Source organism: Cherax quadricarinatus, chromosome 28 (genome assembly GCF_038502225.1).
Source record: "Cherax quadricarinatus isolate ZL_2023a chromosome 28, ASM3850222v1, whole genome shotgun sequence".
NCBI lineage: Eukaryota > Metazoa > Arthropoda > Malacostraca > Decapoda > Parastacidae > Cherax > Cherax quadricarinatus.
Genome location: NC_091319.1, coordinates 32,037,386 through 32,054,885, shown reverse-complemented (window position 1 = coordinate 32,054,885; position 17,500 = coordinate 32,037,386). Strand labels below are relative to the sequence as shown.

Here is a 17,500-nt window from a genome sequence, read left to right as displayed (position 1 = left end):
AGCGCAATTAAATCCATTGTATAATATAGAAACCATAACTGAACAGCATATTGTGAATGAGACTTTACTGGATGTGGTTAGAGTATAACATTAGGACTTCTGTTATTTATTCATATTGATATGAATAAATAACAACATTCAAGCACTGTTTGCCTAAGATCTAAATTACAGACACTATCCCATTTACGAACATTCGAGTTACGAACATTCGAGTTACGAACATTCGGACATACGAACAGACTGCCGTTTTTTATTACAGCATTTATTATTAAAATATGCTTTAGTATTGTCTTTAAGTTTTCAACGAACAATGGCACACAGAGAGAATTAGAATAATAATAATGATAATAATATTAAAACAATAATAATAATAATCAAAACAATAGAAAAATGGCAAAATAACGACTTACGAACAATTCAAGACACAAACGGCCTTCTGGAACGTAACTTAATCGTAAGTCGGGGTGTGTGTGTACTTACTTTTTCAAAGGCCACAAGTTATTTTCTGTCCTTAGGATTAGAATACTACTTGTCTATGCATGGCATAGCATCTACCACTTCTCTAACTAAAGCATTAGCCTAACCAAGTCATCCTGTAGCTTACCAGTGTCCCCAGGAATTATTTGATGGTCAATTTTAGTGTCATCGGCAGACCTACGCACATCGTTATTTATTTCCTCATCTACGTCGCTTATGTAAACTGTGAACGACAAGACTTCCAATACTGACCCCTGAAGAACACTATTTATAACGAGTCTTCACTCAGATTTATGCAAACTCCATCGTGTGTCATCCATGACCTCATCCAAAAAATAATTTCTCCTATAAAGAACGAAAAGGCACAATACCGTGAGAGCAACAATACACAAATAACCCGTACATCGGAGAAAGAAACTTATGACCATGTTTCGGTCAGTGTGTGTGACTACTTAATGGTCCAAATCGGACGGAAACGTCGTCATACGTTTCCTTCTCCTATTCTCTGGTTATTTATGTAATTTCTTCTAGACCATGTGCCTCTACTTTCTACATCAGTCTCCTCTTTCAGAGTATATGAAAGGCCTTACTGGAGTATATATACACAATATAGTACTCTTTATTTTGGGCTGCCGCGTGGAATATGTTAGCAAAAATTATTATAAATTCGTAAATGCAAGACTACACCATTGTATAACAGATCCGAGATACGTTGATCAAATTATATCTTTTAAAAGGGGCTCCGTAATTTCGTCAGGAATCACGGGTTCCATCACCTTCCTCAAAGCTGAGGTCAAAATGATTGAGGCTGAGGTCCTATTTCTCGCTTTGTAAAAAGGTATCACAAGAAGCGTACCGTGTAGGCGAAACGTTTCGACGTAAAGATACCTAACTGTTGCATATGTGTCTTACATAACAACCTGTCAGTATTTTATACCATTTTAATATTCACATCTCTCAGGTTATCCATCAGGCTTATATAATCTGAAGGGCATAAAAATGGAGACGATAACCATGTTATCTTTTTTGGTAATTTGGTAATTTCTTGACGTACCCCTCACACAGGACATACCCCTCACACAGGACGTACCCCTCACACAGGACATACCCCTCACATTGGACATACCCCTCACACAGGACATACCCTTCACACAGGAAATACATCTCACACAGGACGTACCCCTCACACAGGACATACCCCTCACATAGGACATACCCCTCACACAGGACATACTCCTCACACAGGACGTACCAATCACACAGGTCATACCCTTCAAACAGGCCATACCCTTCACACAGGACATATCCCTCACACAGGACGTACCCCTCACACAGCACATACCCCTCACACAGGACATACCCCTCACACAGGGCATGCCCCTCACGCAGGCCATAACCCTCAAACAGGACATACCCCTCACACAGGACATACCCTTCACACAGGACATACACCTCACACAGGACATACCCCTCACACAGGGCATGCCCCTCACGCAGGCCATAACCCTCAAACAGGACATACCCCTCACACAGGACATACCTTTCACACAGGACATACCCCTCACACAGGACATACCTCTCACACAGGACATACCCCTCACACAAAACATACCCCTCGCACAGGATGTACCCCTCACACAGGATATACCCCTCACACAGGACATACCCCTCAGAGAGGACATACCCCTCAAACAGGACATATCCCTCACACAGGACATACCCCTCACACAGGACATACCCCTCACACAGGACATACCCCTAACACAGGATATACCCCTCACACAGGACGTACCGCTCACACAGGGCATACCCCTCACACAGGACATACCTCTCACACAGGACATACCCCTAACAGAGGATGTACCCCTGGCACAGGATATACCCCTCACACAGGACATGCACCTCACACATGACATACCCCTCACACAGGACATAACCCTCACACAGGACATACCACTCACACAGGACGTACCTCTCACAGAGGATATACCCCTCACACAGGACATGCCCCTCACACAGGACATACATCTCAAACAGGACATACCCCTCACACAGGATATACCGCTCACAAAGGACGTACCCCTCACACAGGACATACCCCTCACACAGGACATACCTCTCACACAGGACATACCCCTCACACAGGGCATACCCCTCACACAGGACATAACCTTCACACAGGTCATACCCCTAACACAGGCCATACCTCTCACACAGGACATACCCCTCACACAGGACATACCCCTCACACAGGGCATACCCCTCACACAGGCCATACCTCTCACACAGGACATACCCCTAACACAGGATATACCCCTCACACAGGACATACCCCTCACACAGGACATACATCTCACCCAGGACATACCCCTCACACATGACATATCTCTCACACAGGTCATACCCCTCACGCAGGACATACTCCTCATGCAGGACATACCCATCACACAAGACATACCTCTCACACAGGACATACCCCTGATACAGGACATATCATTCACACAGGACATACCCCTCACACAGGACATACCCCTGACACAGGACATATCCCTCACACAGAACAAAACCCTCACACAGGACATACCCCTCACACAGGACATACCCCTCACACAGGACATATCCCTCACACAGAACATAACCCTCACACAGGACATATCCCTCACACAGGACATACCCCTCACATAGGACATACCCCTCACACAGGACATACTCCTCACACAGGACGTACCAATCACACAGGTCATACCCTTCAAACAGGCCATACCCTTCACACAGGACATACCCCTCACACAGGACGTACCCCTCACACAGCACATACCCCTCACACAGGACATACCCCTCACACAGGGCATGCCCCTCACGCAGGCCATAACCATCAAACAGGACATACCCCTCACACAGGACATACCCTTCACACAGGACATACACCTCACACAGGACATACCCCTCACACAGGGCATGCCTTTCACGCAGGCCATAACCCTCAAACAGGACATACCCCTCACACAGGACATACCTTTCACACAGGACATACCCCTCACACAGGACATACCTCTCACACAGGACATACCCCTCACACAAAACATACCCCTCGCACAGGATGTACCCCTCACACAGGATATACCCCTCACACAGGACATGCACCTCACACAGGACATACCCCTCACACAGGACATAACCCTCACACAGGACATACCACTCACACAGGACGTACCTCTCACAGAGGATATACCCCTCACACAGGACATGCCCCTCACACAGGACATACATCTCAAACAGGACATACCCCTCACACAGGATATACCGCTCACAAAGGACGTACCCCTCACACAGGACATACCCCTCACACAGGACATACCACTCACACAGGACATACTCCTCACACAGGACATACCCCTCACACAGGACATACCCCTCACACAGGACATACCCCTCACACAGGACATACCCCTCACACAGGGCATACCCCTCACACAGGCCATACCTCTCACACAGGACATACCCCTAACACAGGATATACCCCTCACACAGGACATACCCCTCACACAGGACATACATCTCACCCAGGACATACCCCTCACACATGACATATCCCTCACACAGGTCATACCCCTCACGCAGGACATACTCCTCATGCAGGACATACCCATCACACAAGACATACCTCTCACACAGGACATACCCTTGATACAGGACATATCATTCACACAGGACATACCCCTCACACAGGACATACCCCTGACACAGGACATATCCCTCACACAGAACAAAACCCTCACACAGGACATACCCCTCACACAGGACATACCCCTCACACAGGACATATCCCTCACACAGAACATAACCCTCACACAGGACATATCCCTCACACAGGACATATCCCTCACACAGAACATAACCCTCACACAGAACATACCCCTCACACAGAACATACCCCTCACATAGGACATACCCCTCACACAGGACATATCCTTCACACAGAACATACCCCTCACACAGAACATACCCCTCACACAGAATATACCCCTCACACAGAACATACCCGTCACACAGAACATACCTCTCACACAGAACATACCCCTCACACAGAACATACCCCTCACACAGAACTTACCCCTCACACAGGACATACCCCTCACACAAAATATACCCCTCACACATGACATATCCCTCACACAGAACATACCCCTCACACAGAGCATACCCCTCACACAGGACATACCCGTCACACAGAACATACACCTCACACAGAACATACCTCTCACACAGAATATACCCCTCACACAGAACATACCCCTCACACAGAACTTACCCCTCACACAGGACATACCCCTCACACAAAACATACCCCTCACACAGGACATATCCCTCACACAGAACATACCCCTCACACAGAACATACCCCTCACACAGGACATACCCATCACACAGAACATACCCCTCACACAGGACATACCCCTCACACAGAACATACCCCTCACACAGAACATACCCCTCACACAGGACATACCCGTCACACAGAACATACCCCCCCACACAGAACATACCCCTCACACAGAACATACCCCTCACACAGGACATACCGGTCACACAGAACATACCCCTCACACAGAACATACCCCTCACACAGAACATACCCGTCACACAGAACATACCCCTCACACAGGACATACCCGTCACACAGAACATACCCGTCTCACAGAACATATCCCTCACACAGGACATACCCGTCACACAGAACATACCCCTCCCACAGGACATACCCGTCACACAGAACATACCCCTCACACAGGACATACCCCTCACACAGAACATACCCCTCACACAGAACATACCACTCACACAGAGCATACCCCTCACACAGAACATACCCCTCACACAGAACATACCCCTCACACAGAACATACCCCTCACACAGAACATACCCCTCACACAGTACATACCCCTCACACAGAACATACCCCTCACACAGAACATACCCCTCACACAGAACATATCCCTCACTCAGAACATACCCCTCACACAGAACATACCCCTCACACAGAACATACCCTTCACACAGGACATACCCCTCACACAGGACAGACCACTCACACAGGACATACCCCTCACACAGGATATACCGCTCACAAAGGACATACCCCTCACACAGGACATACCCCTCACACAGGACATACCTCTCACACAGGACATACCCCTCACACAGGGCATACCCCTCACACAGGACATAACCTTCACACAGGTCATACCCCTCACACAGGACATTACCCTCACACAGGACATACCACTCACACAGGACATACTCCTCACACAGGACATACCCCTCACACAGGACATACCCCTCACACAGGACATACCCCTCACACAGGACATACCCCTCACACAGGGCATACCCCTCACACAGGCCATACCCCTCACACAGGACATACCCCTCACACAGGGCATACCCCTCACACAGGCCATACCCCTCACACAGAACATACCCCTCACACAGAACATACCCCTCACACAGGACATACCCATCACACAGAACATACCCCTCACACAGGACATACCCCTCACACAGAACATACCCCTCACACAGAACATACCCCTCACACAGAACATACCCGTCACACAGAACATACCCCCGCACACAGAACATACCCCTCACACAGAACATACCCCTCACACAGGACATACCCGTCACACAGAACATACCCCTCACACAGAACATACCCCTCACACAGAACATACCCCTCACACAGAACATACCCCTCACACAGAACATACCCCTCACACAGAACATACCCCTCACACAGGACATACCCGTCACACAGAACATACCCCTCACACAGAACATACCCCTCACACAGAACATACCCGTCACACAGAACATACCCCTCACACAGGACATACCCGTCACACAGAACATACCCGTCTCACAGAACATATCCCTCACACAGGACATACCCGTCACACAGAACATACCCCTCACACAGGACATACCCGTCACACAGAACATACCCCTCACACAGGACATACCCCTCACACAGAACATACCCCTCACACAGAACATACCCCTCACACAGAGCATACCCCTCACACAGAACATATCCTCACACAGAACATACCCCTCACACAGAACATACCCCTCACACAGAACATACCCCTCAGACAGAACATACCCCTCACTCAGAACATACCCCTCACACAGAACATACCCCTCACACCGAACATATCCCTCACTCAGAACATACCCCTCACACAGAACATACCCCTCACACAGAAGATACCCCTCACACAGGACATACCCCTCACACAGGACATACATCTCAAACAGGACATACCCCTCACACAGGATATACCGCTCACAAAGGACGTACCCCTCACACAGGACATACCCCTCACACAGGACATACCTCTCACACAGGACATACCCCTCACACAGGGCATACCCCTCACACAGGACATAACCTTTACACAGGTCATACCCCTCACACAGGACATTACCCTCACACAGGACATACCACTCACACAGGACATACTCCTCACACAGGACATACCCCTCACACAGGACATACCCCTCACACAGGGCATACCCCTCACACAGGCCATACCTCTCACACAGGACATACCCCTAACACAGGATATACCCCTCACACAGGACGTACCCCTCACACAGGACATACATCTCACCCAGGACATACCCCTCACACATGACATATCCCTCACACAGGTCATACCCCTCACGCAGGACATACTCCTCATGCAGGACATACCCATCACACAAGACATACCTCTCACACAGGACATACCCCTGATACAGGACATATCATTCACACAGGACATACCCCTCACACAGGACATACCCCTGACACAGGACATATCCCTCACACAGAACAAAACCCTCACACAGGACATACCCCTCACACAGGACATACCCCTCACACAGGACATATCCCTCACACAGAACATAACCCTCACACAGGACATATCCCTCACACAGGACATATCCCTCACACAGAATATACCCCTCACACAGAACATACCCCTCACACAGAACATACCTCTCACACAGAACATACCCCTCACACAGAATATACCCCTCACACAGAACATACCCCTCACACAGAACATACCTCTCACACAGAACATACCCCTCACACAGAACATACCCCTCACACAGAACTTACCCCTCACACAGGACATATCCCTCACACAAAACATACCCCTCACACATGACATATCCCTCACACAGAACATACCCCTCACACAGAACATACCCCTCACACAGGACATACCCGTCACACAGAACATACCCCTCACACAGAACATACCTCTCACACAGAACATACCCCTCACACAGAACATACCCCTCACACAGAACTTACCCCTCACACAGGACATACCCCTCACACAAAACATACCCCTCACACAGGACATATCCCTCACACAGAACATACCCCTCACACAGAACATACCCCTCACACAGGACATACCCATCACACAGAACATACCCCTCACACAGGACATATCCCTCACACAGAACATACCCCTCACACAGAACATATCCCTCACACAGAACATACCCGTCACACAGAACATACCCCCCACACAGAACATACCCCTCACACAGAACATACCCCTCACACAGGACATACCCGTCACACAGAACATACCCCTCACACAGAACATACCCCTCACACAGAACATACCCCTCACACAGAACATACCCCTCACACAGAACATACCCCTCACACAGGACATACCCGTCACACAGAACATACCCCTCACACAGAACATACCCCTCACACAGAACATACCGTCACACAGAACATACCCCTCACACAGGACATACCCGTCACACAGAACATACCCGTCTCACAGAACATATCCCTCACACAGGACATACCCGTCACACAGAACATACCCCTCACACAGGACATACCCGTCACACAGAAGATACCCCTCACACAGGACATACCCCTCACACAGAACATACCCCTCACACAGAACATACCCCTCACACAGAACATACCCCTCACACAGAACATACCCTCATACAGAACATACCCCTCACACAGAACATACCCCTCACACAGAACATACCCCTCAGACAGAACATACCCCTCACTCAGAACATACCCCTCTCACAGAACATACCCCTCACACAGAACATATCCCTCACTCAGAACATACCCCTCACACAGAACATACCCCTCACACAGTACATACCCCTCACACAGTACATACCCCTCACACAGAACATACCCCTCACACAGAACATACCCCTCACACAGAACATACCCCTCACACAGAACATATCCCTCACTCAGTACATACCCCTCACACAGAACATTCCCCTCACACAGTACATACCCCTCACACAGGACATACCCCTCACACAGTACATACCCCTCACACAGAACATACCCCTCACACAGGACATACCCCTCACACAGTACATACCCCTCACACAGAACATACCCCTCACACAGAACATACCCCTCACACAGTACATACCCCTCACACAGAACATACCCCTCACTGAGAACATACCCCTCACACAGGACATACCCCTCACACAGTACATACCCCTCACACAGAACATACCCCTCACACAGAACATACCCCTCACACAGTACATACCCCTCACACCCCTAGGACATACCCCTCACACAGTACATACCCCTCACACAGTACATACCCCTCACACAGAACATACCCCTCACACAGTACATACCCCTCACACAGTACATACCCCTCACACAGAACATACCCTTCACACAGTACATACCCCTCACACAGAACATACCCCTCACACAGAACATACCCCTCACACAGGACATACCCTCACACAGTACATACCCCTCACACAGAACATACCCCTCACACAGTACAGACCCCTCACACAGTACATACCCCTCACACAGAACATACTCCTCACACAGAACATACCCCTCACACAGGACATACCCGTCACACAGAACATACCCCTCACACAGGACATACCCCTCACACAGGGCATACCCCTCACACAGGACATACCCCTCACAAAGTACATACCCCTCACACAGAACATACCCCTCACACAGAACATACCCCTCACACAGAACATACCCCTCACACAGAACATACCCCTCACACAGAACATACCCCTCACACAGAACATACCCCTCACACAGTACATACCCCTCACACAGGACATACCCCTCACAAAGACACACTTATAAACTTAAACACACACTCAGTTTTATTCTTCATTATTAAAATTCTAATCAATAAAACGCTCAAATTATATAATTTCACAAAACTCGACTCATAGGTAGTCAAATATTTATTTAATCTTATCCATAAAATCTTTTTGTCATTAACTCTTCATAAAACTATTATTAAATTCTTAATTTTCCACTTAGTCTTCATTTACGAACTGTAATTTTTTTTTCTATAAATGATCATGGAAGAGCCATAATGTTTTTTCCATCAAATATTCACATTCATAGTCTTTATTTTTGGGTTGTTCCTCTAAAGAATTTTCTCCAAGACTCTTACTGGAACACTCTTCAAGATATTCCAAGTTACCTTATCCACAAACGTTCCCATCTACCATAATAAACTAAATTCATTAAGTCTTCTTTAACGGGTTTTCACTCATTTTAAAGAATATCCTAAACCCCGATTTTGGAGAAAACATCAAGATTCAAATGTAGTGATCCAGACATAACCTTTTTTCTAACACACTCTGAGAATTAGTTACTTCAGTTCTCCCTAAAGTAATAATTCGATTATTCTCATTCCATCAGACGTTTCATTCATGATTCATTCTACTTCGAATTACTTATACATTAGGTTCAAAATTCCTAATGAACTAACCAGTATTTTTAAAATTACTCTCAAAAGTGATTTCAGTTGCCTTATACACTAGATAATCAGAGTATTCCACAATTCTTATATGTGTTACAAAACATACAAGCAAGGAACAGGATGAAGTTGGAGCCATCTGTGGGCCAGCATTTTCATTTGATCAACTGACTTTATCTCGTTGACATCACTATGCTGTACGAATGTGTTCCATACTCGAGTCATCCTGGGTATATATGATCTCAGATGGAGTGATGTTCTGGAGAAGGGTACAGCCAGAGTGAAGTTGCTGCTTTCTGCCCGTCTTGTGGCATTAAAGCTTGTTTCACGCTGTCCTCGAAGTGGATCCAAGTGTGGCACTTTGACAATATTGACCTTGTACATAACAGTAAGGCCACCCACATCCCTCCTGTGTTGAAGGCTCTGCTGAAATGACAGATCTATCCAGGATGGGTCCAGGCGAGAGATGAGACGTCTTGCTCTGTTCTCTACTTTGTCAAGCAGTCGCAGATGAGAGGGGGGGGGCAGGCAAACCAAGAAAGTGGAGCATACTCAAGGTGTGAGCGTACTTGTGCCTCGTACAGAATCTTGCAACTCCTACTGTCAAGCAGATGCGAGATACGGCGAAGTGCTGTAAGCTTCCTGGCTGCCTTGTTTGCAAGATTTACAACATGGTTCTTCATGGTTAGTTTGGAGTCAAATTTCACCCCAAGGATATCAACTTCTTCTCCAGGTGCCAACACCCTCCCATTCATCCTTACTACTGCAACGGCATTACCTTCATGGTGCCTAGAGATCATCATAATTTGTGTTTTCTCAGGTGCAAATGCTACTTGCCATCTATTTCCCCAAGCTGATATAGCTCTTAGCTGGTGATTAATGTAGCTTAGAGCAGCTGACATTTCTTCTCTCGGATAAGTGAATGTCAGTGTACAGTCGTCTGCGTATGCATGGGATTCTGGGATGAGATGAAGAAGGTCGTTGAAGTAGACATTCCATAACAATGGTCCCAGCACGCTTCCTTGTGGAACACTTGCCCCAATAGGATGTCTTGCTGATTCCGTTCCATTGAGGACTACCCTTAGAGATCTACCATGAAGGTAATCACTGAGGAGACATGGCGTAGAGCCTGCAATTCCCAGTGCTTGAAGTTTTGCTAAGAGGCCCTGGTGCCACACCCGGTCGAAAGCACCAGCAATGTCCAGTGCTCTCCCTCTCAGACATTCAGCCCAGATTAAGTCTCTGTTCATACAAAGAACTCTCCTAACACTACAAACCGGGCACTGGTTGTCTCTAGCTAAAGTCGTTTCCCGGAACAAATCTACATGGATTTCCTATTCATTTATGCAACATTGCAAGAGCCTGAAGATGTGTTGATTCCAACCAGAAAAGCCAAAATCTATCATTCAACTTTCCCAGTGGTTGCTTTGAATATATATATATATATATATATATATATATATATATATATATATATATATATATATATATATATATATATATATATACATATATATATATATATATATATATATATATATATATATATATATATATATATATATATATATATATATATATATATATATATATATATATATATATGTATATATATATTTATATATGTATATATATTTATGGCAGTGAAGCAGCGGACCGATTCGGGTACCATGGTCTTGTGTGCCGTAAATCCGAGGGAAAAATTGCAAGACATGAGGAGGTTAATAACATCAAGAGGAGCCTCACAACAGCCGGATGCCCAGCAGTAAGGGAGCCACCCCAGCTATGCAGATCTGATGGCAGCCAGAAGCGTCCAGATGGTATCACCCTTCAAGCCTGGACAGACGGGACGCAGGTGGTGTGGGACTATACATGTGCATCTACCTTGGCTGATGCCTATCACCAATACACCAGGGAGGAAGGAGGGGCAGCTGCCAGCTTCAGGGAGTCCCAAAAGTCTAGAAAATATGGAGAACTTGCCCATCATTATATGTTTGTTCCCATAGGCTCAGAGACCCTTGGCTCATGGGGAAAGAGTGCATCTAAATTCCTTAAGGAGCTGGGAAAAAGACTCATCAGGGTAACTAGGGATCAGAGGGCAGCTAGTTTTCTGTTCCAGCGGCTCAGTGCGGCTGTTCAAAGGGATAATGCCTGCTGTATTTTGGGCACACGCCCCAGCTCTGAGGAGCTGGATGAGATTTTCGCCTTATAATCGGTGATACACACGTAACAACATGTACCGTATATGCCACCTTTATATCAACAATGTATATCTTAAATCTTTTGTACCATATTATGTAATAAAATATTCCTATTGTTAAAAAAAAAATGAATGGATGGGGTGGTAGGGGAAGTGGAATATTCAAACGGCTTCAGGAAGAAATCCAAATATTCTTCCTTGAAGCCTTTTTATCCACTTCTCCGAGGCTATGGGTCCCACAAGTTACACCAGAGGTGGACCCCATCATATATTGCCCGTCTCCAGGCTGTGAGCGCACATCACTTCGGGGACTTCCTCCAAACAGTTCCCATATCGACAATGGGAATGCGACTCGACCCTAAGACTCTCCGTATTGCAGTGGCTTTGCGCCTTGCTGCCCCAATTCACACAGAATATACGTGTATTTGCGGCGAAGCGCAAGCAGACCAATACGGTCTACATGATATTAACTGTTCCAAAACCAAGGGCTGGCACGCAATACACAATGAGGTCAACGACATCATTAAGAGATCCCTTGCTACAGCTGGATGCCAAGCCGAGAGGGAGCCCCAATCACTTGCAGCCAACAATACCCACAACCCAGCAAACCGCCCCGACGGGATCACCATCTATCCTTGGAAGAATGGCAAGCTCTTAGCATGGGACTATACCTGTGAGTCCACACTAGCTGACACCTATATCCATCACAGTGTGGGGCGACAGGGAGGAGCTGCTGACCACAGGGAGGAGTACAAGATCAGGAAGTACAGGGACATAAGCCAACGGTATCAATTTGTCCCAGTGGGATCAGAGACCTTGAGATCATGGGGAAAAAATGTCACACGTTTCCTTAAAGAATTGGGTTCCAGACTCATTGACACCACAAGGGACCCAAGGGCAGCCACTTTTATGTTCCAACGCCTCACCGTAGACATCCAGAGGGGAAACGCTTGCTGCATACTTGGCTCGGGTCCAGCCTCGGAGGAGCTGCAGGAAACTCATGATCTTTGATATATTGTGCCATTGTATTCATGTTTAAGTTTTTCTGTAAATGTATTCTGTTTATTAATAAATGTTCACATAGAATATCAAATATAGGGGGTGGTAGGAGAAGAAAATATTCAAACAGCTCCGGGGAGAACCTTGAGTTTTCCCCGAGGTACGTTTATTGTCTTCTCTGAGGATGAGGGTCCCCATTCCAGCCATAGAGGTGGTACTTCCCTATATGTATATATATATATATATATATATATATATATATATATATATATATATATATATATATATATATATATATATGTGTGTGTGTGTGTGTGTGTGTGTGTGTGTGTGTGTGTGTGTGTGTGTGTGTGTGTGTGTGTGTGTGTGTGTGTGTGTGTGTGTGTGTGTGTACTCACCTATTTCACCTATTTGTGGTTGCAGGGGTCGAGTCATAGCTCCTGGCCCCGCCTCTTCGCTGATTGCTACTAGGTCCTCTCTCTCCCTGCCCCATGAGCTTTATCATACCTCGCCTTAAAACTATGTATGGTTCCCGCCTCCACTACGTCACTTTCTAGGCTATTCCACGGCCTGACTACTCTATGACTGAAGAAATACTTCCTAACATCCCTTTGATTCATCTGAGTCTTCAACTTCCAATTGTGACCTCTTGTGTCTGTGTCCCTTCTCTGGAACATCCCGTCTTTGTCCACCTTGTCTATTCCGCGCAGTATTTTATATGTCGTTATCATGTCTCCCCTGACCCTCCTATCCTCCAGTGTCGTCAGGCCGATTTCCCTCAACCTTTCTTCGTAGGACAATCCCCGTAGCTTTGGGACTAGTCTTGTTGCAAACCTTTGCACTTTCTCTAATTTCTTGTTGTGCTTGACTAGGTGTGGATTCCAAACTGGTGCTGCATACTCCAGTATGGGATTGACTTAAATAGTATACAGAGTCTTGAACGAATCCTTACTGAGGTATCGGAACGCTATCCGTAGGTTTGCCAGGCGCCCGTATGCTGCAGCAGTTATCTGATTGATGTGCGCCTCAGGAGATATGCTCGGTGTTATACTCACCCCCAGATCTTTTTCCTTGAGTGAGGTTTGCAGTCTTTGGCCATCTAAACTATATTGTGTCTGCGGTCTTCTTTGCCCTTCCCCAATCTTCATGACTTTGCATTTGGGAGGGTTAAACTCAAGGAGCCAGTTGCTGGACCAGGCTCGTAGCCTGTCCAGGTCTCTTTGTAGTCCTGCCTGATCCTCATCCGATTTGATTCTTCTCATTAACTTCACATCATCTGCAAACAAGGACACTTCTGAGTATATCCCTTCCGTCATGTCGTTCACATATTCCAAGAACAGCACAGGTCCTAGGACTGACCCCTGTGGAACCCTGCTTGTCACAGACGCCCACTCTGACACCTCATCACGTACCATGACTTGTTGTTGCCTCCCTGTCAGGTATTCCCTGATCCATTGCAGTGCCTTTCCTGTTATGTGTGCCTGATCCTCTAGCTTTTGCAGCAACCTCTTGTGAGGAACTGTGTCGAAGGCCTTCTTGCAGTCCAAAAAAATGCAGTCGATCCACCCCTCTCTCTCTTGTCTTACTTCTGTCACCTTGTCATAAAGCTCTAGTAGGTTTATGACACAGGATTTTCCTTCCCTGAAACCGTGCTGGTTGTCAATTATACACTTGTTTCTTTCCAGGTGCTCCACCACTCTCCTCCTGATGATCTTCTCCATGACCTTGCATACTATACACGTTAGTGATACAGGTCTGTAGTTTAGTGCCTCATGTCTGTCTCCCTTTTTAAAAATTGGGACTACATTTGCCATCTTCCATACCTCAGGGAGTTGCCCAGTTTCAATGGATGTGTTGAAGATCTTTGTTAATAGCACACACAGCATCTCTGCTCCCTCTTTAAGGACCCACGGAGAGATGTTGTCTGGTCCCACCACCTTCGAGGTATCAAGTTCGCATAGCAGCTTCTTCACCTCCTCCTTGGTTATATGCACCTCATCCAGCACTTGCTGGTGTACCCCCCTGTTCTGATTTCCTGGAGTCCTACTGGTTTCCACTGTAAATACTTCTTTAAATCTCGTGTTTAGCTCCTGACATACCTCTCGGTCGTTTCTTGTGAACTCCCCATCACCCTTCCTCAGTCTGATTACCTGGTCCTTGACTGTTCTTTTCTTCCTGATGTGGCTGTACAACAGCTTCGGGTCAGTCTTGACTTTCGATGCTATGTCATTTTCATATTGTCGCTGTGCCTCCCTTCTTATCTGTGCACATTCGTTTCTGGCTCTTCAGCTAATCTCTTTATTTTCCTGAGTTCTCTGTCTTCTGTACCTTTTCCATTCTCTAGTACACCTAGTTTTTGCCTCCCTACACATTTGGCTGAACCAAGGACTCGTTCTGTTCTTCCCATTATTTCTGTTTCCCTTGGGAACAAACCTCTCCTCTGCCTCCTTGCATTTTGTTGCCACATAGTCCATCATTTCTTGTACTTGTTTTCCTGTCAGTTCCCTCTCCCACTGAATGTCTTGAAGGAAGTTCCTTATGCCTGAGTAGTTCCCCCTTTTGTAGTTTGGTTTTTTCCCACCCTGTTCCTGCTACTCTCTCCACTTGGAGCTCAACTATGTAGTCGAAGCACAGAACCACATGATCACTAGCTCCCAGGGGCCTTTCATACAAGATATCCTCGATGTCCGAACTACTCAAGGTGAATACAAGGTCCAGTCTTGCTGGATCATCCTCTCCTCTCTCTCTGGTAGTGTCTCTAACATGTTGATGCATGAGGTTTTCCAGTACCACATACATCATCTTGGTTCTCCATGTTTCGGGACCCCCATGGGGCTCCAGGTTTTCCCAGTCAATCTCCTTGTGATTGAAATCACCCATAACTAGTAACTTTGCTCCCCCAATGTGTGCTCTCCTGGCCACCTCGGCTAGTGTGTCGACCATTGCTCTGTTGCTCTCATCGTATTCTTCTCTTGGCCTCCTGCAGTTCTGTGGTGGGTTGTACATTACTGCAATTATCACCTTATGTCCCTCATACTGGATTGTTCCTACTAAGTAGTCCCTTTCGCCCGTGCCATCCATTCCTTTCATTTTCTCAAAACCCCACTGGTTTTTAATGAGAAGTGCAACTCTTCCTCCCCCTCTCCTCCCTCTGTCTTTCCTGAGGATTTGATATCCAGATGGAAAGATTGAATCTGTTATTATTCTGGTGAGTTTTGTTTCTGTGAGTGCTATTATGTCTGGGGATGTCTCCTTGATTCTTTTGTGCCACTCCTCATACTTATTTGTTATTCCATCTGCATTTGTATACCACACCTTCAACTTCTATTCTAAGACTGTGGTCTGGGAGGTGTATTGGGGTTGGGGAAGTGGGAGACCTGATAAGGAACTATGGGTGGTTGCTGTGGGGGTGGAGTTTGTAATGCAGTGGGTGGAGACATTGGATGTGGCATGGGTGTTTTGGTTTAGAGTGTTTGGTTGCACTGGGGTTGACCTGGTTGGGAGGCTTCTATAGGAAGTTGTGAGGGAGGCTGTATTTGATCTTCCTGGGTCTGAGATCTCCTGTCTGTCTTCTCCATCCCCTCTCTTTCCTCCTTTTGCTTTTGTACCATCTCTCTCAGTTTCTGCCTTTCCTCTTGTGTTCTGTCCCGGTCGATATACACCTTCCTGTATGCCGGCATGTCCCTTAATCGTGCTTTCTCCTGCAGGATCCTGTTCCAAGTCGATTCTGTCTTGAAGGTCACTTTCACTGGCCAGGTTCTTTTTTTTACAAACCCCCCTATTCTCCGAAATTTTTCCAGCTGGGTCATGTCGTCTTCTCCTATTGCTTTCATGATGCTTTCAATTGCTTTTTTTTCCCTTTGTTTTCTTGCCTCATATGTTTTCCCTTCAACTTCCTGGAGCCCATACACAAAGACTGACCTCACCCTTTCATTCTCCCACTGCATATCCCTGTGTATCCCCTCATTCAATTTGATTTCC

At 46.5% G+C, this 17,500-nt stretch overlaps 1 protein-coding gene across 1 annotated transcript in view; it reads left to right on the top strand.

Moving 5' to 3' along the window:
* LOC128693162 (carboxylic ester hydrolase-like) overlaps nucleotides 1-17,500 on the top strand; it is a 141,001-nt gene that overhangs the window by 23,926 nt on the left and 99,575 nt on the right. Inside the window, exons 4-5 of the mRNA XM_070089546.1 lie at nucleotides 14,452-14,467; nucleotides 15,681-15,691. Coding sequence (XP_069945647.1) covers nucleotides 14,452-14,467; nucleotides 15,681-15,691 — 27 coding nt within the window. The remainder of the gene's footprint in view (nucleotides 1-14,451; nucleotides 14,468-15,680; nucleotides 15,692-17,500) is intronic.